The 24,191-nt window shown below is 42.7% G+C and overlaps 1 protein-coding gene across 5 annotated transcripts in view; it reads left to right on the forward strand.

Moving 5' to 3' along the window:
- lratb.1 (lecithin retinol acyltransferase b, tandem duplicate 1) overlaps positions 1 to 24,191 on the forward strand; it is a 345,236-nt gene that overhangs the window by 84,052 nt on the left and 236,993 nt on the right. For all 5 annotated transcript variants that reach the window (XM_072255868.1, XM_072255870.1, XM_072255869.1 and 2 more), the window contains exons 7-8: positions 16,768 to 16,811; positions 23,082 to 23,159. In XM_072255868.1, coding sequence (XP_072111969.1) covers positions 16,768 to 16,811; positions 23,082 to 23,159 — 122 coding nt within the window. The remainder of the gene's footprint in view (positions 1 to 16,767; positions 16,812 to 23,081; positions 23,160 to 24,191) is intronic.

Consider the following 24,191-nt stretch of genomic DNA (forward strand, 5'->3'; position numbering starts at 1 on the left):
ATGGAGTAAAGCCAGATCTAACATAAAGAGGCTTTGAGAAAAGAGAAACAGAATAAAGGGTGTAAAGGTAGGAAGGCAGAAGGGCTAAAGTGTGTGTACTTCAATGCAAGAAGCATCAGGAACAAAAGTGATGAACTGAGAGCTTGGATACATACATGAAATTGTGATGTAGTGGCCATTACAGAGACTTGGCTGGCACCAGGGCAGGAATGGATTCTCAATATTCCTGGATTTCAGTGCTTTAAAAGGGATAGAGGTGGGGGCAGGGAGGGGAGGAAGGGTGGCATTACTGGTCAGGGATACTATTACAGCTACAGAAAGGGTGGGTAATGTAGCAGGATCCTCTTTTGAGTCAGTTTGGGTGGAAGTCAGGAACAGGAAGGGAGCAGTTACTGTATTGGAGGTATTCAATTGGCCCCCTGGTAGCAGCAGAGATACAGAGGAGCAGATTGGGAGGCAGATTTTGGAAAGGTGCAAAAATAACAGGGTTGTTATCATGGGTGACTTTAACTTCCCCGATATTGATTGGCACCTGATTAGTTCCAATGGTTTAGACGGGGCAGAATTTGTTAAGTGTGTCCAGGACAGATTCCTGTCAGTATGTTGACAGGCCGACTAGAGGGAATGCCATACTAGATCTAGTATTAGGTAACGAACTGGGTCAGGTCACAGATCTCTCAGTGGGTGAGCATCTGGGGGACAGTGGCCACCACTTCGTGGCTTTTAGCATTATCATGGAAAAGGACAGAATCAGAGAGGACAGGAAAATTATTAATTGGGGAATGGCAAATTATGAGCCTATAAGGCTAGAACTTGCGGGTGTGAATTGAGATGATGTTTTTGCAGGGAAATGTACTATGGACATATGGTCGATGTTTAGGGATCTCTTGCAGGATGTTCGGGATAAATTTGTCCCCGTAAAGAAGATAAAGAATGGTAGGGTGAAGGAACCATGGGTGACAAGTGAGGTGGAAAATCTAGTCAGGTGGAAGAAGGCAGCATACATGAGGTTTAGGAAGCAAAGATCAGATGGGTCTATTGAGGAATATAGGGTAGCAAGAAAGGAGCTTAAGAAGAGGCTGAGGAGAGCAAGAAGGGAGCATGAGAAGGCCTTGGCGAGTAGGGTAAAGGAAAATCCCAAAGTATTCTTCAATTATGTGCAGAACAAAAGGATGACAGGAGTAAAGGTAGGACCGGTTAGAGATAAAGGTGGAAAGATGTGCCTGGAGGCTCTGGAAGTGAGCACGGTCCTCAATGAATACTTCTCTTTGGTATTCACCAATGAGAGGGAACTTGATGACGGTGAGGACAATATGAGTGAGGTTGATGTTCTGGAGCATGTTGATATTAAGGGAGAGGAAGTGTTGGAGTTGTTAAAATACATTAGGACGGATAAGTCCCTGGGGCCTGATGGAATATTCCCCAGGCTACTCCACGAGGCGAGGGAAGAGATTGCTGAGCCTCTGGCAAGGATCTTTATGTCCTCGTTGTCCACTGGAGGATTGGCGGGAGGCGAATGTTGTCCCTTTGTTCAAAAAAGGTAGTGGGGATAGTCCAGGTGATTATAGACCAGTGAGCCTTACGTCTGTGGTGGGAAAGCTGTAGGAAAAGATTCTTAAAGTTAGGACCTATGGGCATTTAGAGAATCATGGTCTGATCAGGGACAGTCAGCATGGCTTTGTGAACGACAGATCGTGTCTAACAAGCCTGATAGAGTTCTTTGAGGAGGTGACCAGGCATATAGATGAGGGTAGTGCAGTGGGTGTGACGCGGCAGGCTTATTCAGAAAGTCAGAAGGCATGGGATCCAGGGAAGTTTGACCAGGTGGATTCAGAATTGGCTTGCCTGCAGAAAACAGAGGGTCATGGTGGAGGGAGTACATTCGGATTGGAGGGTTGTGACTAGTGGTGTCCCACAAGGATCAGTACTGGGATGTCTACTTTTCGTGATTTTTATTAACGACCTGGATGTGGGGGTAGAAGGGTGGATTGGCACGTTTGCAGGTGACACAAAGGTTGGTGGTGTTGTAGATAGTGTAGAGGATTGTCGAAGATTGCAGAGAGACATTGATAGGATGTAGAAGTGGGCTGAGAAGTGGCAGATGGAGTTCAACCCGGAGAGGTGTGAGGTGGTACACTTTGGAAGAACAAACTCCAAGGCAGAGTACAAAGTAAATGGCAGGATACTTGGTAGTGTGGAGGAGCAGAGGGATCTGGGGTACATGTCCACAGATCCCTGAAAGTTGCCTCACAGGTAGATAGGGTAGTTAAGAAAGCTTATGGGGTGTTAGTTTTCAGAAGTCGAGGGATAGAGTTTAAGATTCACGGGGTAATAATGCAGCTCTATAAAACTCTGGTTAGGCCACACTTGGAGTACTGTGTCCAGTTCTGGTCGCCTCACTATAGAAAGGATTTGGAAGCATTGGAAAGGGTACGGAGGAGATTTACCAGGATGCTGCCTGGTTTGGAGAGTATGGATTATGATCAGCTAATAAGGGAGCTAGGGCTTTACTGTTTGGAGAGAAGGATGAGTGGAGACATGATAGAGGTATACAAGTTATAAAAAGGAATAGAGTGGACAGCCAGCGCCTCTTTCCCAGGGCACCACTGCTCAGTACAAGAGGACATGGCTTTTAGGTAAGGGGTGGGAAGTTCAAGGGGGATATTAGAGGAAGATTTTTCACTCAGAGAGTGGTTGGTGCGTGGAATGCACTGCCTGAGTCAGTGGTGGAGGGAGATACAGTAGTGAAATTTAAGAGACTGCTGGACAGGTATATGGAGGAATTTAAGGTGGGGGATTATATGGGAGGGAGGGTTTAAGGGTCAGCACAACATTGTGGGCCAAGGAGCCTGTACTGTGCTGTACTATTCTATGTTCTATGTAGTTGAACCTTTCCTTGTAACTCATACCTTCTAATCCAGACAACATCCATGTAAACCACCTCTGAACACTCTTCACAGTCTCCATAACCGGAACTGCATGCAGTATTCCAAGTGCGGTCTGACTAAAGCTTCATATAGCTGCAGCATGTCTTCCTTAACCTTTATGCTCAACACTGAACAATGAAGGCAAGCATGCTATAGGCCTGTTTCCCACCTTGCCCACTTGCATAGCCAGTTTCAGTGAGCTATGGACCTGGACCATGAAACCCCTCTGTACTTCAATATTATGAAGGGGTCTCTCATTAACTGTATATTTTCTCCTTTCATTAGGCCTCCCAAAGTGCAACACATCACAAATTAATTTATTTATAGATACAGTGTGGAACAGGCCCTCCTAGCTCAATGTGCTGCAAGCCACCTATTTATCCCGAGCCTAATCACAGGACAGTTTACAATGACCAGTTAACCAACTACTTGGTACATCTTTGGACTGTGGGAGGAAACCGGAGCACCCGGAGGAAACCCATGCACCAATGGGAAGGACGTACAAACTCCTCACAGACGGTGGCGGCATTGAACTCTAAATTTCAGAGTCCTGAGCTGTAATTGTGTAGTGCTAACCACTATGCCTGCTTGAGCACTTTCCTGCTATCTTTATATTCCACAAGGGCCCAGTCTGATTTTAGATTCCTAAACCTTACATGTGCTTCCTTATTCTTCCCGAATAAAATTAGGACCACTCAGGTCATCCAAGGTCCCTCTATTCTTGTCTGTACTCAATACGGTAACATTCTGATCCTGATCTCTGATCAGCTGGTCTTTAAACAACTCCCACATGTTAGAAGTGGACTTGTCTGACAGCATCTACTCCCAATTAATACCCCTTGGCTCCTTTCTCATCCTGTCATTTTTCTTTTCCCATTTTAGTACCTTCCTGTAAGGTCAGATTTTATCCTTACCCATAACTATCTTAAGACATAGTGAGTTGTGTTCTCTCTTTCCAAAAGGTTCACCTTCTATCAGGTCTGTCATCTGGCCTGTGTCATTTCCCATAACTAGGTCCAGAATGTTTTCTCCTCTGACTAGACTCCACATGGTGTTCAAAGACCCCCCTTGGATGCACTGAAGAAATACTGCGGTATCTATGCCTCTTGTATTAAAGGTGTTTCAATCAATACCAGGGAAGTGAAAGGTCCCCATCATGACAGCCCTGCTGTTTCTGTACCTTTCCATAATCAATCTAAGTATATGTTCTTCCACCTCTTAGTGGCCAGTTGGGGTGGGGAGGGGGTCTTGTATAATCCCATCAGTGTAATATAGAGAAATCTAGGTGTTCTTGGGTTTTCTGGCAAATGTAGAAAATGATAAAGAAAGCAAATGGCACATTGGCCTTTACTGCAAGAGGTCTGAAGTTTACAATTGGAAAAGGATTGCCAGTTTTCTGTGCTTGGGTTCAGATGTGGGAGGTTCTGGAGTCTCCCAACCTCCCGGATGGCCATATCTGCACCAGGTGCGTGGAGCTGCAGCTCCTAAGGGAGCAAGTTAGGGAACTGGATAGAAAAGAGTTATAGGTAGGTGGTCACACCAGGGCCACGGGAGACAGACAAGTGGGTCACAGTCAGAAGGAAGAAGAGAAAGAGTCAGGTGCTAGAGAGAACTCCTGTGGCTGTACCCCTTGACAATAAGTACTCCTGTTTGAGTACTGTTTGGGGGGACAGCCTAGCTGGGGGAAGCGACAGTGGCCGTGCCTCTGGCACAGAGACTGGCCCTGTGGCTCAGAAGGGTAGGGAAAGTAAGAGGAAGGCATTAGTGATAGGGGACTCTATAGTTAGGGGGTCAGACAGGCGATTCTGTGGACGCAGGAAAGAAACTCGGATGGTAGTTTGCCTCCCAGGTGCCAGGGTCCGGGATGTTTCAGATCACATCCAAGATATCCTGCAGTGGGAGGGAGAACAGCCGAAGGTCGTGGTACGTATTGGCACCAATGACATAGATAGGAAAAGAGGAGAGGTCCTGAAAAAAGAGTACAGGGAGTTAGGAAGGAAGTTGAGAAGCAGGACCGCAAAGGTAATAATCTCGAGATTACTGCCTGTGCCATGCAACTGTGAGAATAGGAATAGAATGAGGTGTAGGATAAAAGTGTGGCTGAGGGACTGGAGCAGGGGGCAGGGATTCAGATTTCTGGATCATTGGGACCTCTTTTGGGGCAGGTGTAACCTGTACAAAAAGGATGGGTTGCACTTGAATCCCAGTGGGACCAATATCCTGGCAGGGAAGTTTGCTAAGGCTGCTGGGGAGAGTTTAAACTAGAATTGTGGCAGGGTGGGAACCGAACTGAAGAGACTGGGGAAGAGGAGGTTGGCTCACAAATAGAGAAAGCTTGTAGACAGTGCGAGAGGGAGGATAGGCAGGTGATAGAGAAGGGATGCACTCAGACCAAAGGTTTGAGATGTGTCTATTTTAACACAAGGAGTGTTGTGAACAAAGCGGATGAGCTTAGAGCGTGGATCAGTACTTGGAGATATGATGTGGTGACCAGTACAGAGACTTGGATGGCTCAGGGACAGGAATGGTTACCTCAAGTGCCGGATTTTAGATGTTTCAGAAAGGACAGGGAGGGAGGCAAAAGAGGTGGGTCAATAGTGTCACGGCTGCAGAAAAGGTGGACGCTGTGGAGGGATTGTTTACAGAGTCTCTGTGGGTGGAGGTGAGGAACAGGAAGAGGTCAATAACTTTACTGGGTGTTTTTTAATAGGCCGCCCAATAGTAACAGGGATATCAAGGAGTAGATAGGGAAACAGATCCTGGAAAGGTGTAATAATAACAGACTTGTCATGATGGGAGATTTTAATTTCCCAAATATCGATTGGCATCTCCCTAGAGATAGGGTGGAATTGTTAGGTGTGCTCAGGAAGGTTTCTTGACACAATATATAGATAAGCCTACAAGAGGAGAGGCTGTACTTGATTTGGTATTGGGAAATGAACCTGGTCAGGTGTCAGATCTCTCAGTTGGAGAGCATTTTGGAGATAGTGATCATAATTCTACCTCCTTTACAATGGCATTGGAGAGTGATAGGAACAGACAAGTTAGAAAAGCGTTTAATTGGAGTAAGGGGAATTATGAGGCTATCAGGCAGGAAATTGGAAGCTTAAATTGGAAACAGATGTTCTCAGGGAAATGTACAGAAGAAATGTGACAAATGTTCAGGGGATATTTGTGTGGAGTTCTGCATTGGTACGTTCCAATGAGATAGGGAGGTTATGGTAAGGTACAGGAACTGTGGTGTACAAAGGCTGTAATAAATCTAGTGAAGAACAAAAGCTTACAAAAGGTTCAGAGAGCTAGGTAATGTTAGAGATCTAGAAGATTATAAGGGTAATAGGAAGGAGCTTAAGAAGGAAATTAGGAGAGCCAGAAGGGGCCATGAGAAGACCTTGGTGGGCAGGATTAAGGAAAACCCCAAGGCATTCTACAAGTATGTTACGAGCAAGAGGATAAGACGTGGAAGAATAGGACCTACCAAGTGACAATGGGAAAGTATGTATGGAACGGGAGAAAATAGCAGAGGTACTTAATGAAAACTTTACTTTAGTATTCACTATGGAAAAGGATCTTGGTGATTGTAGTGATGACTTGCAGCAGAATGAAAAGCTAGAACATGTAGATATTCAGAAAGAGGATGTGCTGGACCTTTTGGAAAGCATCAAGTTGGATAAATCGCTGGGACTGGATGAGATGTACCCCAGGCTACTGTGGGAGGCGAGAAAGGAGATTCCTGAGCCTCTGGTGATGATCTTTGCATCATCAATGGGGACGGGAGAGGTTCCGGAGGATTGGAGGGTGTGGCAGTTGTTCCTTTATTCAAGAAAGGGAGTAGAGATAGCCCAGGAAATTATAGACCAGTGAGTCTTACCTCACTAATTTGATGGAGAAGATCCTGAGAGGCAGGGTTTATGAACATTTGGAGAGGTATAATATGATTAGGAATAGTCAGCATGGCTTTGTCAAGGGCAGGTCGTGCCTTACGAGCCTGCTTGAATTTTTTGAGGATGTGACTAGACACATTGATGAAGTAAGAGCAGTAAATGTATATGGTTTTCAGCAAGGCATTTGATAAGGTACCCCATGCACAGCTTATTGAGAAAGTAAGGAGGCATGGGATCCAAGGGGACATTGCTTTGTGGATCCAGAACTGGCTTGCCCACAGAAGGCAAAGAGTGGTTGTAGAAGGGTCATATTCTGCATGGAGGTCGGTCACCAGTGGAGTGCCTCAGGGATCTGTTCTGGGACCCTTACTCTTCGTGATTTTTATAAATGACCTGGATGAAGAAGTGGAGGGATGGGTTAGTAAGTTTCTGATGACTCAAAGGTTGGAGATGTTGTGGATAGTGTGGATGGCTGTCAGAGGTTACAGCGGGACATTAATAGGATGCAAAACTGGGCTGAGAAGTGGCAGATGGAGTTCAACCCATATAAGTGTGAAGTGGTTCATTTTGGTAGGTCAAATGTGATGGCAGAATATAGTATTAATGGTCAGACTTTTGGCAGAGTGGAGGATCAGAAGGATCTTGGGGTCCGAGTACATAGGGCGCTCAAAGCAGCTACGCAGGTTGATTCTGTGGTTAAGAAGGCGTACAGTGTATTGGCCTTCATCAATCGTGGAATTGAATTTAGGAGCCGAGAGGTAATGTGGCAGATCTATAGGACCTTGGTCAGAATGGGCTTGGAGTACTGTGCTCAGTTCTGGTCGCCTCACTACAGAAAGGATGTGGAAGCCATAGAAAGGGTGCAGAAGAGATTTACATAGACGTTGCCTGGATTGGGGAGCTTGCCTTACGAGAATAGGATGAGTGAACTCGGCCTTTTTTCCTTGGAGCAACGGAGGATAAGAGGTGACCTGATAGAGGTGTATAAGATGATGAGAGGCATTGATCATGTGGATAGTCAGAGGCTTTTTCCCAGGGCTAAAATGGCTGCCAGAAGAGGACACAGGTTTAAGGTGCTGGGGAGTAGGTACAGAAGAGATGTCAGGGCTAAGTTTTTTACACAGAGAGTGGTGAGTGCGTGCAGTGGGCTGCCAGCAACGGTGGAGGTGAATACAATAGGGTCTTCTAAGAGACTTTTGGATAGATACATGGAGCTTAGTAAAAAGAGGGCTATAGATAAGCCTAGTAATTTCTAAGGTGGGGACATGTTCGGCACAACTTTGTGGGCCGAAGGGCCTGTATTGTGCTGTAGGTTTTCTATGTTTCTATGACCAACAGGCTCTGGGACAGCTTCTTCCTCCAGGTCATCAGACTGATTAACTGATGCTGATTTGAGTGTATTTCTATGTTACATTGACTGTTCTATTTATTATAAATTATTATAAATTACTATGTTTGCACACTTAGACAGAGACGTAATGTAAAAATTTTTACTCATGTTTGTGAAGGTTGTAAGGAATAAAGTCAATTCAGTTCGATTCATATTCTCCTAATCTGTTTTATGTCCTTCTGCAGCCTACCTGTTTCCTCAACAGCTCCTGCCTCTCCACCAATCTTTGTATCAACTGCAAACTTGGCAACAAAGCTGCCTATTCCATCATCTAAATCATTGATATGCAGCATGAAAAGAAGCAGTCTCAACACTGACCCCTGTGGAGCACCACTAGTCACTGGTAGCCAACCAGAAAAGGACCTTTTTATTTTCACTCTCTGCCTCCTACCCATCAGCCAATGCTCTAATCATGTTAGTAACTTTCCTGTAATATGGTGGGCTCTTAACCTGTTAAGCAGCCTGACGTGTGGCACCTTGTCAGAGACCTTCTGAAAGTCCAAATATACATCATCTAATGCATCCCCTTTATCTATCCTATTTGTAATCTCCTCAAACAATTCCAACAGGTTCGTCAGGCAAGATTTTCACTTAAGGAAACCATGCTGACTTTGTCTTATCTTGTCCTGTGTCACCAAGTACTCCATAATCTCATCCTTAACAATTGACCCCAACATCTTCCCACGGGGTTCAGAATAACTGGTCTATAATTTCTTTTCTGCTGCCTTCCTCCTTTCTTAAAGAGTGGAGTAACATTTACAATTTCCCAGTCCTCTGGCACCATGCCAGAGTCCAATAATTTTTGAAAGATCATTACTAATACCTCCACAATCTCTACCGCTACCTTTTTCAGAACCCTAGGGTGCAGTTTATCTGATCCGGGTGACTCCTGTACTCTTAGGTCTTTAAAGAAAGTATTTACTGGTATTAGAGATAGTTAATAATAATTCACTAAGCTAATTCCTGGGGCAAAAGGTGTGGCCAGTCATCAGCCACTGGAGAAAATAACTTTAAAGAATGAATTTTCATATCAAGGTGCCGCCCATGAGGCTGCATAACATAATTAAGCCCATGGTATTACAGGAAAGATACTACAAAGATAGAGAATGGCTGATTGACAGGAGGCAAAGAGTGATTGCCTGTTAGCAACTAGTGGTGCTCTCCAGGAGTCTGTATTGGGACCACTTCTTTTTACTTTTTATATAAATTATTTGGATGGCAGAATTAATGACTGTGGGCAACATTAAGATGGGTGAAGGAGCAGGGAGGCTGCAGAGGGACTTGGACAGATAAGGATAATGGGCAGAGAAGTGGCAGATGGAATTAAGTGTTAGGAAGTTTTGGTAGAAGAAATAAAAGCTTAGACTATTTTCTAAATGGGGAGAAAATTCAAAAATCAGAGGAGCAAAGGGACTTGGGAGTCATTATGCGGGACTCCGTAAAGGTTAACATACAGGTTGAGTTGGTAGTAAGAAAGTCAAATGCAATGTTGGCATTCATTTCAAGATGGCTAGAATATAAAAGCAAGGATGTAATGATGAGACTTTATAAGGCACTGGTGAGGCCCCACTTGGAGTATTGTGAGCAGTTTTGAGCCGTTTCTGTAAGAAAAGATGTGCTAACATTGGAGAGGGTTCAGAGGAAGTTCATGAGAATGATTCCAGGAATGAAAGGCTTATCATATGTGATGTGATTAATGGCTCTGGGCCTCTACTCGCTGGAGTTTAGAAGAATGAAGGGGGGAGTTCATTGGAACCTCTGGAATGTTGAAAGGCCTAGACAGAGTGGATGTGGAGGATGTTTCCTAGGATTGGCAAGTCTGAGATCAGAGGACACAGCCTAAGAATAGAGGGATTTATAATATAGATGAGAATTTTTTGGCCTGAGGATGGTGAATCTGTGGAATTCGTTGCCACAGGTGGCTGTGGAGGCCAGGTCTTTGGGTGTATTTAAGGTGGAAGTTAATAGGTTGATAATGTCAGTGTGTGAAAGGTTATGGGGAGAGGGCTGGAGAATGGGATAGAGAGGGAAATGGATCGCATGATGAATTGGCGGAGCAGACACGAGGGGGCAAATGGCCTAATTAAGCTCCTATGTGTTATGGTCGTACTGAAACCAACCTCTATGTACTTTGCACTGCCTCAGGAAGCCAGTCAACATCATCAAAGACCTCTTCCACTCTCATCTCACCCTTTCTATCAGAGTGAGATACTTGAAAACATGCACCATCAGGCTCAAAGACAGTTATTCAAGAGTCAGATAATGATGAACTCTTAATATCTCAGTATATCTCATTGTGTCCCTTCCACCTAATTAGTGTATCTACACTGCACTTTCTCTGTAACGATATCTGTGTTACGATATTCTACATTTTTCCTTTTGTAAACCTCAATGTACGTATTGTTTCAGCATGATCTGTATGACTGGCATGGAAAACAAAGCTTTTCACTGTATCGTCACATGTACCAATGACCAGGAAAGATCCCTGGGGCCAAGCCACATATAGAGGAATTGCAAATGAACAAACTTTGTTCCAAAATTGTGGTGGGATTGCCATTTAAATCTGAGCCACATAGAAACAATTTGATCTAGACAAAGTTAGACAGTAGTAGAAAAGGCATAGATTTAGTGTAAAGAGTAAAAAGCATGAAGAAAATAACATCCTCATCTTTATTATTATGTGCCATGTTGTATGATGTGGGTTATCATGGACTTCCATCTGTCTATAAGCATGATTGCTCTTGGCAAATTTTTGCACAGAAGTAGTTTGCATTGTCTTCCGGTTATTGTCTTTGCAAGACCCCATCCAGTATCAATACTCTTCAGAGTTTGCCTGTCTGTAATTAGTAGTAGCATAACACAGGACTTGTGATATGCACCAGCCTCTCATACGACCACTCACTACTTGCTCGAATGGCTTTATGTGACCCTGATCGGGGGCTAAACAGGTGCTACACCTTGCCCAAGCGTAGCCTGCAGGCTAGTGGAGAGAAGGAGTGCCTTACACCTCCTTTGGTAAAATTGTTCGTCAATGATTTTGATGATGGAATTGATGGCTTTGTGGCTAAGTTTACGGATGATACGAAGACAGGTAGAGGAGTAGATAGTGTTGAGGAAGCAGGGAGGCAAAAAGACAGAAGTTAGGAGAATGGGAAAAGAAGTGACAGATGGAATACAGTGTTAGTAAGTGTACGGTCATGCATTTTGATGGAAGGAATAAAAACGTAGGCTATTTCTAAATGGCAATAAAATTCAAAAATCTGAAGTACAAAGGAACTTGGAATCCTCATAGAGGATTCCCTAAAGGTTAACTTGCAGGTTGAGTCAATGGTGAGGAAGCCAAATGCAATATTAGCATTCATTTCAAAAGGACTGGAATATAGAAGCAAGGATGTAATGCTGAGGATTTATGATACTGGTGAGGCCTCACTTGGAATATTTTGAGCAGGTTTGGGTCCCTTATCTGAGAAGGGATGCACTGAGAGTGTTCAAATGAGGTACACGGAAATGATTCCAGAAATAAAAGGCTTATGAGGAGTGCTCAATGCCTCTGAGCCTTTACTAACTAGAAGTTAGAAAAATGGAGGGGGATCTCATCAAAACCTATCAAATGTTGAAAGGCCTAGAATGTAGTGGATGTGGAGAGGATGTTCCTAGGACCAGAGGGCACAACCTCAGAATAGAAGGACATTCATTTAGAATGGAGGTGAGCAGGAGAGGGTTCAGGGAAGATTCACATGAATGATTCCAGGAATGAAAGGGTTACTATATGAGGAATGTCTGGCAGCTGTTAGGCTGTATTCCCTGGAGTTCAGGAGAATGAGGGGGGATCTCATAGATTAGATATGACAAAGTTATTTCCCATGGTAGGGGATTCTAGGACAAGAGGGCACGACTTCAGGATTGAAGGACATCCATTTAGAACTGAGATACGGAGAAATTACGTTAGTTAGAGGGTGGTAAATCTGTGGAAATTCTTGCCACGAGCGGCTGTGGAGGCCGGGTCATTGGGTATATTTAGGGCAGAGATAGCTAGGTCCTTGATAATTCATGGTATGAAAGGTTACAGGAAGGAGGCAGGAGAATGAGGTTGAGAGGGAAATGGATCAGTTATGATCAAAGGCAAACCAGATTCGATGCGCCAAATGGCCTAATTCTGCTACTGTGTCTTATGTGGCCACGGGGGAATGTACAGCGCAAGATTCACAAAGACAGCACCCAACGATCAGGATTGAACCAGGACATCTTTGGTGAAAAAATATGAACATATTATTTGCCCTCTTAATGCCCTGTGGAATCGCATTATAACTTTCTTATGTACAAGGTCATCACCAACATTTTTCCACCTCTGATTGTGTTTAAAAAAAACTCAGTTTTTTCCCTGCCTACTGGGTATTACTTAATAAGTTTGCAGTGGGCACAAAAACTGCTCCAGTGATACCATAGAAACCATAGAAACTACAGCACAGAAACAGGCCTTTTGGCCCTTCTTGGCTGTGCTGAACCATTTTCTGCCTAGTCCCACTGACCTGCACACGGACCATATCCCTCCATACACCTCCCATCCATGTATCTGTCCAATTAATTCTTAAATGTTACAAAAGAACCCGCATTTACCACCTCGTCTGGCAGCTCATTCCATACTCCCACCACTCTCTGTGTGAAGAAGCCTCCCCTAATGTTCCCTTTAAACTTTTCCCCCCTCACCCTTAACCCATGTCCTCTGGTTTTTTTTCTCCCCTTGCCTCAGTGGAAGAAGCCTGCTTGCATTCACTCTATCTATACCCATCATAATTTTATATAACTCTATCAAATCTCCCCTCATTCTTCTACGCTCCAGGAAATAAAGTCCTAACCTATTCAACCTTTCTCTGTAACTGAGTTTCTCAAGTCCCGGCAACATCCTTGTAAACCTTCTCTGCACTCTTTCAACCTTATTTATATCCTTCCTGTAATTTGGTGACCAAAACTGAACACAATACTCCAGATTCGGCCTCACCAATGCCTTATACAACCTCATCATAACATTCCAGCTCTTATACTCAATACTTCGATTAATAAAGGCCAATGTACCAAAAGCTCTCTTTACGACCCTATCTACCTGTGATGACACTTTTAGGGAATTTTGTATCTGTATTCCCAGATCCCTCTGTTCCACTGCACTCCTCAGTGCCTTACCATTAACCCTGTATGTTCTACCTTGGTTTGTCCTTCCAACGTGCAATACCTCACACTTGTCTGTATTAAACTCCATCTGCCATTTCTCAGCCCATTTTTCCAGCTGGTTCAAGTTCCTCTGCAGGCTCTGAAAACCTTCCTCACTGTCTACTACACCTCCAATCTTTGTATCATCAGCAAACTTGCTGATCCAATTTACCACATTATCATCCAGATCATTGATATAGATGACAAATAACAATGGACCCAGCACTGATCCCTGTGGCACACCACTAGTCACAGGCCTCCACTCAGAGAAGCAATTCTCTACCACCACTCTCTGGCTTCTTCCATCGAGCCAATGTCTAATCCAATTTACCACCTCTCCATGTATACCTAGCGACTGAATTTTCCTAACTAACCTCCCATGCGGGACCTTGTCAAAGGCCTTACTGAAGTCCATGTAGACAATATCCACTGCCTTCCCTTCATCCACTTTCCTGGTAACCTCCTCGAAAAACTCCAACAGATTGGTCAAATGTGACCTACGTAGCAATTAAAGCTCTTTAAGGATACAGCAGTACATAAATGGAAAGTTGGGCAGAGCAATGGCAGAAGGAATGCAATCCAGACATGTACAAGGTAGTACATTTTGGGAAGTCAAATTCTGGTGTGACATGCAGAGTAAAAGGCAGGGATCTTAGTAGTGTTAATATATAGAAAGACCTTGTTGTGCAAGTTCTTAGCTCCCTGATAGGGTAGTTAAAACAGCATTTGGTATGAGATCTTCATAGGCCAATACAAGTGTCCCCCATTTTTCGAACGTTCGCTGTATGAAACCTCACTGTTACGAAAGACCTACAATAGTTCCCTGTTTTTGCTTTCAGAAGGTGTTTTCACTGTTACGAAGAAAAAGCAGCGCGCGATAAAAAAATCAGGGCGCGAAAAAATCAGCGCGCGATAAAAGGCAGCGCGCACCCCAAGCAGCCGCTCTCCCCAGGAACTGCATTCTAGCCAGCATTGCTTAAACACATGCCTGTGAGCAGCCGTTTGCAAGATGAGTTCTATGGTATCGGAAAAGCCTAAAAGAGCTCGTAAGGGTGTTACACTTAGCGTAAAACTAGACATAATTAAGCATTTCGATCGTGGTGAACGAAGCAAGGACAAAGTGAGTTTGGCTTGTGGAAGCTGACGAACATGATGTTGAAGAGGTTTTGGCATCCCATAACCAAGAACTGATAGATGAAGAGCTGATGCAATTGGAAGAAGAAAGGATAACAATAGAAACCGAATGTAGTAGCGAACTGAACGTGAAGCAACTGTGTGAGATTTTCGCTGCAATGATAAAGTATGACTTTAATTTTGAAAGGGTACGTCGGTTTAGGGGATATTTGCAAGATGGTTTGAGTCTGTACAAAGAACTGTATGATAGAAAAATGCACGAGGCTCAGCAGTCAAGCAAGCCTTCCACATCAGCCACAACAGACAACGAACCTCGACCTTCGACATCAAGGCGGGCAGTCATAGGAGAAGATGAGCTGCCTGCCCTAATGGAAACAGACGACGAGTTGACACCCCAGTGTCCCACCACCCCATCACCCAGGCCGCGGACAGATACCGATTCGCGGAAATGCCGCGGTAGCTGGGAGGCACACAGTACATCTTTAAGAAAAAGCCGAAATATACACGCTAATCAATTAGGTGCCGCCCAACACATAATTGTCGGCTCAGATCAGAGACGACGCAATCGGAAATTGGCACTGATCAGGGCCGACAATTACGTGCCGGGCGGCACCTAATTAATTAGCATGTTTATTTTGGCTTTTTTCTTGAAGATGTGCTGTGTGCCGCCCGGCTACCGCTGGACCCCTGCGTGCTTCGTGGCAATGTATCAGTCGGCAGCCTGGAGAGTGGGGGCCACTGCATCACCTAACCTGCGACAACTCAGTCTAACACGCCATCATCAGTGTGCTCGGTGCTGAACCAATTCCGGTAAGTGATACTACACTGTACATACATTATTTCTACTTTATATCAGCTGTGTATTTTTACGTGTTATTTGGTATGATTCAGCAGCTTCATAGCTTAAAGGTTACTGGAGAGCGCTTGCAACGTGTTTTTGCCGATGGCGCTTGCGTGAGATTTTCTGCCGACAGCGCTTGCGTGAGATTTTCGCTACGGAGAACAGTGCGATAATGATTATGGGGAAGTATTTCTACTTTATATAGGCTGTGTATTTATCATATCATTCCTGCTTTTACTATATGTTAGTGTTCTTTTAGGTTTTATGTGTTATTTGGCATGATTTGGTAGGTTATTTTTGGATCTGCGAACGCTCACAAAATTTTCCCATATAAATGGTAATTGCTTCTTCGTCTTACGACATTTCGGCTTACGAACCGTTTCATAGGAACGCTGTACCTTTGGATGGTGGAGGAAACCTGTATATTGAGTATAAGAGTTGGGATGTCATGTTTCAGCTGTACAAAACATTGTTTAGACTGACACACACAAAATGATGGAGGAACTCAGCAGGTCAGGCAGCATCTGTGGAAATGAATAAACAGTCAACATTTCAGGCCAAGACTCTTCATCAGTACTGGAAAGGAAGGGGAAAGATGCTGGAATAAGAAAGTTGGGAAGGGAAAGAGGACACGCTAGAAGCTGATAGGAGTTCCGTCCTATCTGTGTTTCTCATAGTTATGTAAACATCTGTGGGGTCACTCCTTGGTCTCCATCACTCAGAGAAAACAAGCCCAGCCCATCCAATCTCCCATTACTACAGTCCTAACACAGGAAATGGTTGAGGTGTATATTAACTATATTTAAAAAGTATTTCAATGGATAGGAAAGACTAGAAGTGCCTTGTTAATTTTGCAATTGATACATCACAATCCTGAAATGATGGTAACTACAATAAAACCAATTTTTAATCAAGTAGCAGTGAAAAATCTGTGTTATGTAATCATTGCTTTAGGAACTTTACTGAGGAGTCACAAACCAACTCAAATTGAAGTGATTAATTCTCCAGCATTTATGATTTCTATTTTAGTTTTTCAAAACTTTGTTTGGATTTGTTAATTGGAAAGCATTCTACATAAGTCCTCCGTAGCTATTGTGTGTGCCAAGTTATCCTGGTTGGCTCCTCGATGCATAATAAAAATTGAAAGGTTTTGTTACAGAGTTGCAACAAATTACTAAGTAGTTTGTGCTTGGTTTCAAAAGCACATTTTTGTGATTTGCTCTTTTGAAAAATTTGATATTATCATTAGCTTATATCTGGATCTTGCTTGTTTTAAAAAGTTACATCACTCGAATAAGTTTTCCTCCATTTTGCTCATTTTTTGCTCTTCATTTTGTTTTGGTTTATTTAGCTTTGTTAACATCCTAATTTCACTTTTTATTGCAGTTTGGCTGGAAAAAAAATGAATTTGACCTGTTGGCTGCTGGAAGGTAAAACTTTGTTTTTCGTCTCAGACTTTTGTGCTTCTGTTCCATTTTCTTGTGAACATACACTTACCACCCACCTCTACAGTTCAAAGGATATTATTGCTTTTTAAAAATAATTATACTTTGTTCTTTTTTCATTGAACTAACTTATTTGAATTTTTAGTGTAAGAGGATTTTGGTGAATGGATTAGGGATTTTTTTCAGAAGATATAATTAATGAAAACTTATTATGCACGGTTTTATCCTCTTAAATACTGATTAAGGTATAAGTAATTTAAATTTTTTTGCCAGATAGTGTGAAATTTAAATATATACTTCCTGAGTTTAGATAAATGGTTTCTCACAAATATATTTGTAAAGACATAAACACTTTAGCTTGCAGGAGTGTGGGTGCTACATTTCAACAAAATTGTACCCTGTTCAGATAATAACATTCTTGCATTTATAAGCCAGTCAGTTACTTAATCAAAGCATACAACCCATTGACATAAATTAAAAATACTATAACAACTTCTACAATGCCTTTTTTCTATAATATCATTTGCTATGCTTTTTCAACCAAATTATGGGAAACTGAACTGAGTAATAGGTTTTGACTTGAACATTTGGGAGTCAATATTAAACTTATCTCAACCCACTCCACCCCCACCTAGTTCTTCCTTCTTCCAACCATGGGTTGAAAGTGATTGATGCTGTAGGCTCTAAAAACTAAACATCAAGGAATACATCCTTAACTTCTTATTCAGGACCTGCTGCCATTTCTCTCTCCACCTCCCCCTCCCTTACATTCTCTCGAGATCTCTCTTAATCAACTGCTACCAACTGATGTCTCAAAATATCAGTACTATCTTCTGTCTTATCTCTTACTTGTGGCTTTTCCTGTCAATGCGGTTCAGTGCCAGTGGGAAAAAGGTGTTTATGTTCACCAAATTCTGAGGCCAGTGTGAGAGCATCCTTCAGCACGGTGAGCCCTTGGAAAGTACCCAGTGCAGATGGGGTACCTGGCTGAGTATTAAACACCTTTGCTGATCAACTGGCTGGAGTGTTCACCAATCTCTTCAAACTGTTGTTTCAACAGTCTGAGCTACCCACCTGCTTCAAGCAGGCTTCAATTATACCAGTGCCTAAGAAGAACATGGTAACCTGCCTCAGTGACTATCATCCAGTAGCACTTACATCCATAGCGATGAAGAGTTTTGAGAGATTGGTGATGAAACATATTAACTCTTGCCTGAGAAGTGACTTGGATTTGCACCAATTTGTCTTTTGGAGCAACAGGTCCACAGTAGATGCTATCTCATTGGTTCTTCCCTCTACCATAGAAACCATAGAAACTACAGCACAGAAACAGGCCTTTTGGCCCTTCTTGGCTGTGCCGAACCATTTTCTGCCTAGTCCCACTGACATGCACACGGACCATATCCCTCCATACACCTCCCTGGAACTTATGGACATCAAAGATGCATATATCAGGATGCTTTTCATTGACTACAGCTCAGCATTCAACACTATCATCCCCTCAAAACTAATCAATAAGTTTCAAGACCTTGGCTTCAATACCTCCTTGTGCAATTGGATCCTCGATTCTATCACTTGCAGACACCAATCAGTTTGGATTGGCAACATCTCTACAACTTCAATACCCCATTCTGTTCGCTTTATACTCATGACTGTGAGGCTAAGTACAACTCTGATGGTGATATTTGAGTTTGTTGATGACACCACGTTTGTTGGCTGAAGCAAAGGTGGTGACGAATTAACAGATAGGAAGTAGACTGAAAATCTGGCCATGACAACAATGGCAGCAAAACCAAGGAGCTGATTTCTGGCATCAAGGAGGAGGAAACCAGAGATCCATGAGCCAGTCCACATTGGGGAATCGGGTGGAGATGGTCAGCAACTTTCCGCCATTGCCTGTAAGGAATTTGTACATTCTCCATGTGGCTGCGTGGGTTTACTCCAGGTGCTCCGGTTTCCTCCCACAATCCAAGGACCTACTGGTTAATTGGTCGTTGTAAAGTGTCCTGTGATTAGCCTGGGGTTCAGTCTGTGCAATGTGGCTAGAAGGTCCAGAAGGGCCTATTCCATGCTTTATCCCAATAAATAAATTCTTCAGTGTAATCATTTCAGAGAATCTATCCTCTGCCCAGCACGTAAACGCCATTACAAGGAAAGCACAGCAGTGTCTCAACTTTCTTGGAAGAGTACAAAGATTCAGTATGTCATCTAAAACTTTGACAAACTTCTGTAGATGTGCAGAGGAGACTATACTGACTGGTTGCATAACTCTTGGTAAGGAAACGCCAATGCCCTCGAACGGATAAACCTACAAAAAGTAGTAGATATAGCCCAGTCTATCAAGGGTAAAGCAGCACATCTACATGGAGTGCAATCCATCATCAAGATCCAGGCCCACGTTCTCTTCTTACTGCTGCCATCAGAAAGGAAGTTTAAAAGCCTCAGGACCCACACCACCAGTTTCAGGAACAGTTATTATCCCACAATCATCAGACTGTTAAAGCAGAGGGGATAACTTCACTTGCCCATCACTGAATTGTTTCCACCACCTTTGGACTCACTATAAACCCTACAACTCATTTTCATGATATTTATTGCTTATTTATTATTATTATTTTGTTTTTCTTGCTTTGTATTTGCACAGTTTGTTATCTTTTGCAGATTAGTTGTTGCCTGTTCTATAGGAGCAGTCTTTTGTTGAATCTATTGTGTTCCTTGTATTTACTGTGATTACCTGTAAGAAAATGAATCTCAGGGTTTTATATGGTGATGTATGTACATTGTTTGATGATAAATTTACTTTGAACTTTGAAATTCCAAAAGTGCTGGTTTTCCCCACCAGCTCAAGGCCGCTGTTCGTTCAAAAATACAATACCTATAAGAAGTATTCACTCCCTTTCGAAGTTTTCACACTTAACTGTTTTACAACATTGAATCACAGTGGATTTAATTTGACTTTTTTGACTCTAATCTACAGAAAAAGATCAACAGTGGCTTTTTCTTTGCTACTCCCTCATAAAGCTGCTCCAGAGTTGTCACAGGTCTCTTGGTGGAGTCCCTCACTAGTCTCTTTCTTACACAGTCACTCAGATTTTGAGGATGGCCCTCTCTATGCAGATTTACAACTGTGCCATATTCTTTCCTTTTCCTGATGATTGACTTAACAAGGGATATTCAGTGACTTGAAAATTTTCTTGTATCCATCTCCTGACTTGTGTTTTTTAATAACCGTTTCATAGAGTTGCTTGGAGTGTTCTTTTGTCTTCATGGTGTAGTTTTTGCCAGGATACTGACTCACCAACAGTTGGACCTTCCAGATACAGGTATATTTTTGCTCTAATCAATTGAAACACCTTGACTGCACACAGGTGATCTCCATTTAACTAATTACATGACTTCTAAAACCAATTGGCTGCACCAGTGACGATTTGGTGTGTCATATTAAAGGGGGTGAATACTTATGCAATCGATTATATGTGTTTAATATTTGTAATTAATTTAGATCACTTTGTAGAGATCTGTTTTCACTTTGACATGAAAGAGTCTTTTTCTGTTGATTACATAGAAACATAGAAAACCTACAGCACAATACAGGCCCTTCGGCTCACAAAGCTGTGCCAAACATGTCCTTACCTGAGAAATTATTTAGGGTTATCCGTAGCCCTTTATTTTTCTGAGCTCCATATACCTGTCCAGGAGTCTCTTAAAAGACCCTATTGTATCTGCCTCCACCACCATCGTTAGCAGCCCATTCCACGCACACACCACTCTCTGCGTAAAAGAACTTACCCCTGATATCTCCTCTGTACTAACTTCCAAGCACCTTAAAACTGTGCCCTCTCGTGCTAGCCATTTTAGCCCTGGGAAAAAGCCTCTAACTATCCACACAATCAATGCCTCTCATCATCTTATACACCTCTATCAGGTCACCTCTCATTCTCCGTCATTCCAAGGAAAAAAGGCTGAGTTCACTCAACCTATTCTCATAAGGCATTCTCCCCAATCCAGGCAATATCCTTGTAAATCCCCTCTGCACCCTTTCTATGGTTTCCACATCCTTCCTGTAGTGAGGCGACCAGAACTGAGCACAGTACTCCGAGTGGTGTCTGACCAGAGTCCTGTATAGCTGCAGCATTACCTCTCAGCTTCTAAAATCAATCCCACGATTGATGAAGACCAATGCCTCATATGCTTTCTTAACCACAGAGTCAACCTGCGCAGCTGCTTTGAGTGTCCTATGGACTCGGACCTCAAGATCCCTCTGATCCTCCACACTGCCAAGAGTCTTACCATTAATACTATATCCTGTCATCACATTTGACCTACCAAAATGAACCACCTCACACTTATCTGGGTTGAACTCCCATCTGTCACTTCTGAGCCCAGTTTTGCATCCTATCACTGTCCCACTGTAACCTCTGTCAGCCATCCACACTATCCACAACACTTCCAACCTTTGTGTCATCAGCATATTTACTAATCCATCCCTCCACTTCTTCATCCAGGTCACTTATAAAAATCACGAAGAGTAGGGGTCCCTGAGGCACTCCACTGGTCACCGGCCTCCATGCAGAATATGACCCGTCTACAGCCACTCTCTGCCTTCTGTGGGCAAGCCAGCTCTGGATCCACAAAGTAATTTCCCCTTGGATCCCATGCCTCCTTACTTTCTCAATAAGTCTTGCATAGGATACCTTGTCAAATGCCTTGCTGAAATCCATATACACTACATCTTCTGCTCTACCTTCATCAATGTGTTTAGTCACATCCTCAAAAAATTCAATTAGGCTCGTAAGGCATGACTTGCCTTTCACAAAGCCATGCTGACTATTCCTAATCATATTATGCCTTTCCAAATGTTCATAAATCCTACCTCTCAGGATATTCTCCATCAACTTACTAACCACTGAAATAAGACTCACTGTCTATAATTTCCTGGGCTATCTCTACTCCTTTCTTGAATAATGGAACATTCGCAACCTTCCAATCGTCCAGAACCTCTCCCATCCCCATTGATGATGCAAAGATCATCGCCAGAGGTTCAGCAATCTCCTCCCTCACCTCCCACAGTAGCCTGGGGTACATCTCGTCCGGTCCCAGTGACTTATCCAACTTGATGCTTTCCAAAAGCTCCTGTGCATGCTCTTTTTTAATATCTACATGCTCAAGCTTTTCAGTTTGCTGTAAGTCATCCCTACAATTACCAAGATCCTTTTCCATATTGAATACTGAAGCCAAGTACTCATTATGTACCTCTGCTATCTCCTCCGGTTCTATACACACTTTGCCACTGCCACACTTGATTGGTCCTATTCTCTCACGTCTTATCCTCTTGCTCTTAACATACTTGTAGAATGCCTTGGGGTTTTCCTTAATCCTGTCCGCCAAGGCATTCTCATGGCTCCTTCTGTCTCTCCTAATTTCTTTCTTGAGCTCCTTTCTGCTAGCCTTATAATCTTCTAGATCTCTATCATCACCTAGCTTTTTGAACCTTTCATAAGCTCTTCTTTTCTTCTTGACTAGACTTAACAACAGCCTTTGTACACTACAGTTCCTGTACCCTACCATCCTTTCCCTGTCTCATTGAAATGTACCTATGCAGAACTCCATGCAAATATCCCCTTAACATTTGCCATATTACTTCTGTACGTTTCCCTGAAAACATCTGTTTCTAATTTATGCTTCCAAGTTCCTGCCTGATAGCCTCATATTTCCCCTTACTCCAATTAAACGCATTCCTAACTTGTATATTCCTATCCCTCTCTGAGACTATGGTAAAGGAGATAGAATTGTGATCACAATTAGTGTCAAAAAAAGCCAAATTAAATCCAATGTGATTCAATGTTGTAAAACAATAAAGTATGACAATTTCTAAGGGGGGGGTGAATACTTTTTATAGGTATTGTATAACTCTACTTTTATTCCTGTTCCTTCTTTATTGCCTACATCATTCTTATTGACATCCTTCATTGAGATCCCTGAACTGTGTCAGTTGTAAGTGGAATCTGTCATTGTGTTCCATGCACAAAGATTGTGTAAATTAATTTCACAACAGATCCTGAAGCTGGAAGAGGATAAAGGTTTGCCAACCATCAATCAGAATTTGATTTAGTAAAAGCCTGAAGCAGCAGAGAGCTATTGTGCTCATTACCTTACTGATTTCACTAGATCATTTATTCTGCGTGCTAAATTTTGTTTCTGACATACTTCTGAACTTCCTGAAGTTTAAATTTCATGTTTTTATTTGGTATGTAGTCTTGCAGGTCATCTGATCGAGTGCGGCGCCCAGTGCACAGGCGGAATATTTACAGACTGGCATAGAGTTCCTGACTGGTACTCAATCAATCTTTATAATTCTTTCTTTTTCTCCAAAAAATTATATTTTGTATTATTTCTGATTTTAATACATACTTAATGGTACAGAATAGAAACTTTTTAGAGTCTAGACATGCATGTTAATATTGGTGCTAAGCTTTAGGCCTAAAGGTAAGGGCATAGTGTTGAAAAATTTTTAGCGTGTTATTGCTGAAGCAGCACTTATACAGCGAAAAACCCTTACATACTCCAAATACGGGTAATTACAAGTCCAAGTTGCAGAGTAGAGAGGGTCAGAGAGATTGACAAAGTGACCAGATCAACGTTTACAAATGGATAAGGACCTCAAGGGTCAGGATAAGTTGGGCCTTGGGGAGGAGAGTTGGCTTGTGACGGGGAAGGGGGCATATGGGTTGGAGTTACAAGGGTGTATTTGAGGATTGGGCCAGCGCTTTGATATAGGGTAGTTCAATGGATCGCTGGGCTGAGTGGGCTGATTCTGCTCCTATGCTTTATGGTCTTATAGTCAAAGGAAGAACTGCAAAGTTTATTTTAAGACTATGTTAGTAATAATATTCCAAAACTAATATGCAAAGTTAGAGACATGTCAGCCTTTTAAAATTTTCTAAAACTGTTATCAGCCAAGCAGTACAATTAACTCATATAAAGATAACTTCTATCTTAATGGAAAGAAAGGAACATATCCTATGTCTTATGGTCTTTCTTGATTTGTTAGAGTGTCAAAGGTTATGGGAAGAAAGCAGGAGACTGTATTGAGAGGGAAATTGTATCAGCCATGATTGAATGATGAAGCTGACTCATTGGGCAAGTGGCCTAATTCTGCTCCTATATCTTATGGTCTTATGAGGGTTGGGCTCGCTGTTGGTAAGCATATTGGTGAGTGTCCAATAAGGCAGGAATGGAGTTTTTGATATGTATCATTATCAGCTACTTAAAGCAGTTCACGATGGTTGGTGTCAATGCCACTGGCTGGTAGTTGTTTAATTCTGAAGGTGTAGAGTTCTTTGATAAAGCGATGATGATGGCTGA

Source organism: Mobula birostris, chromosome 4, assembly GCF_030028105.1.
Source record: "Mobula birostris isolate sMobBir1 chromosome 4, sMobBir1.hap1, whole genome shotgun sequence".
In the NCBI taxonomy this organism is placed as follows: domain Eukaryota; kingdom Metazoa; phylum Chordata; class Chondrichthyes; order Myliobatiformes; family Myliobatidae; genus Mobula; species Mobula birostris.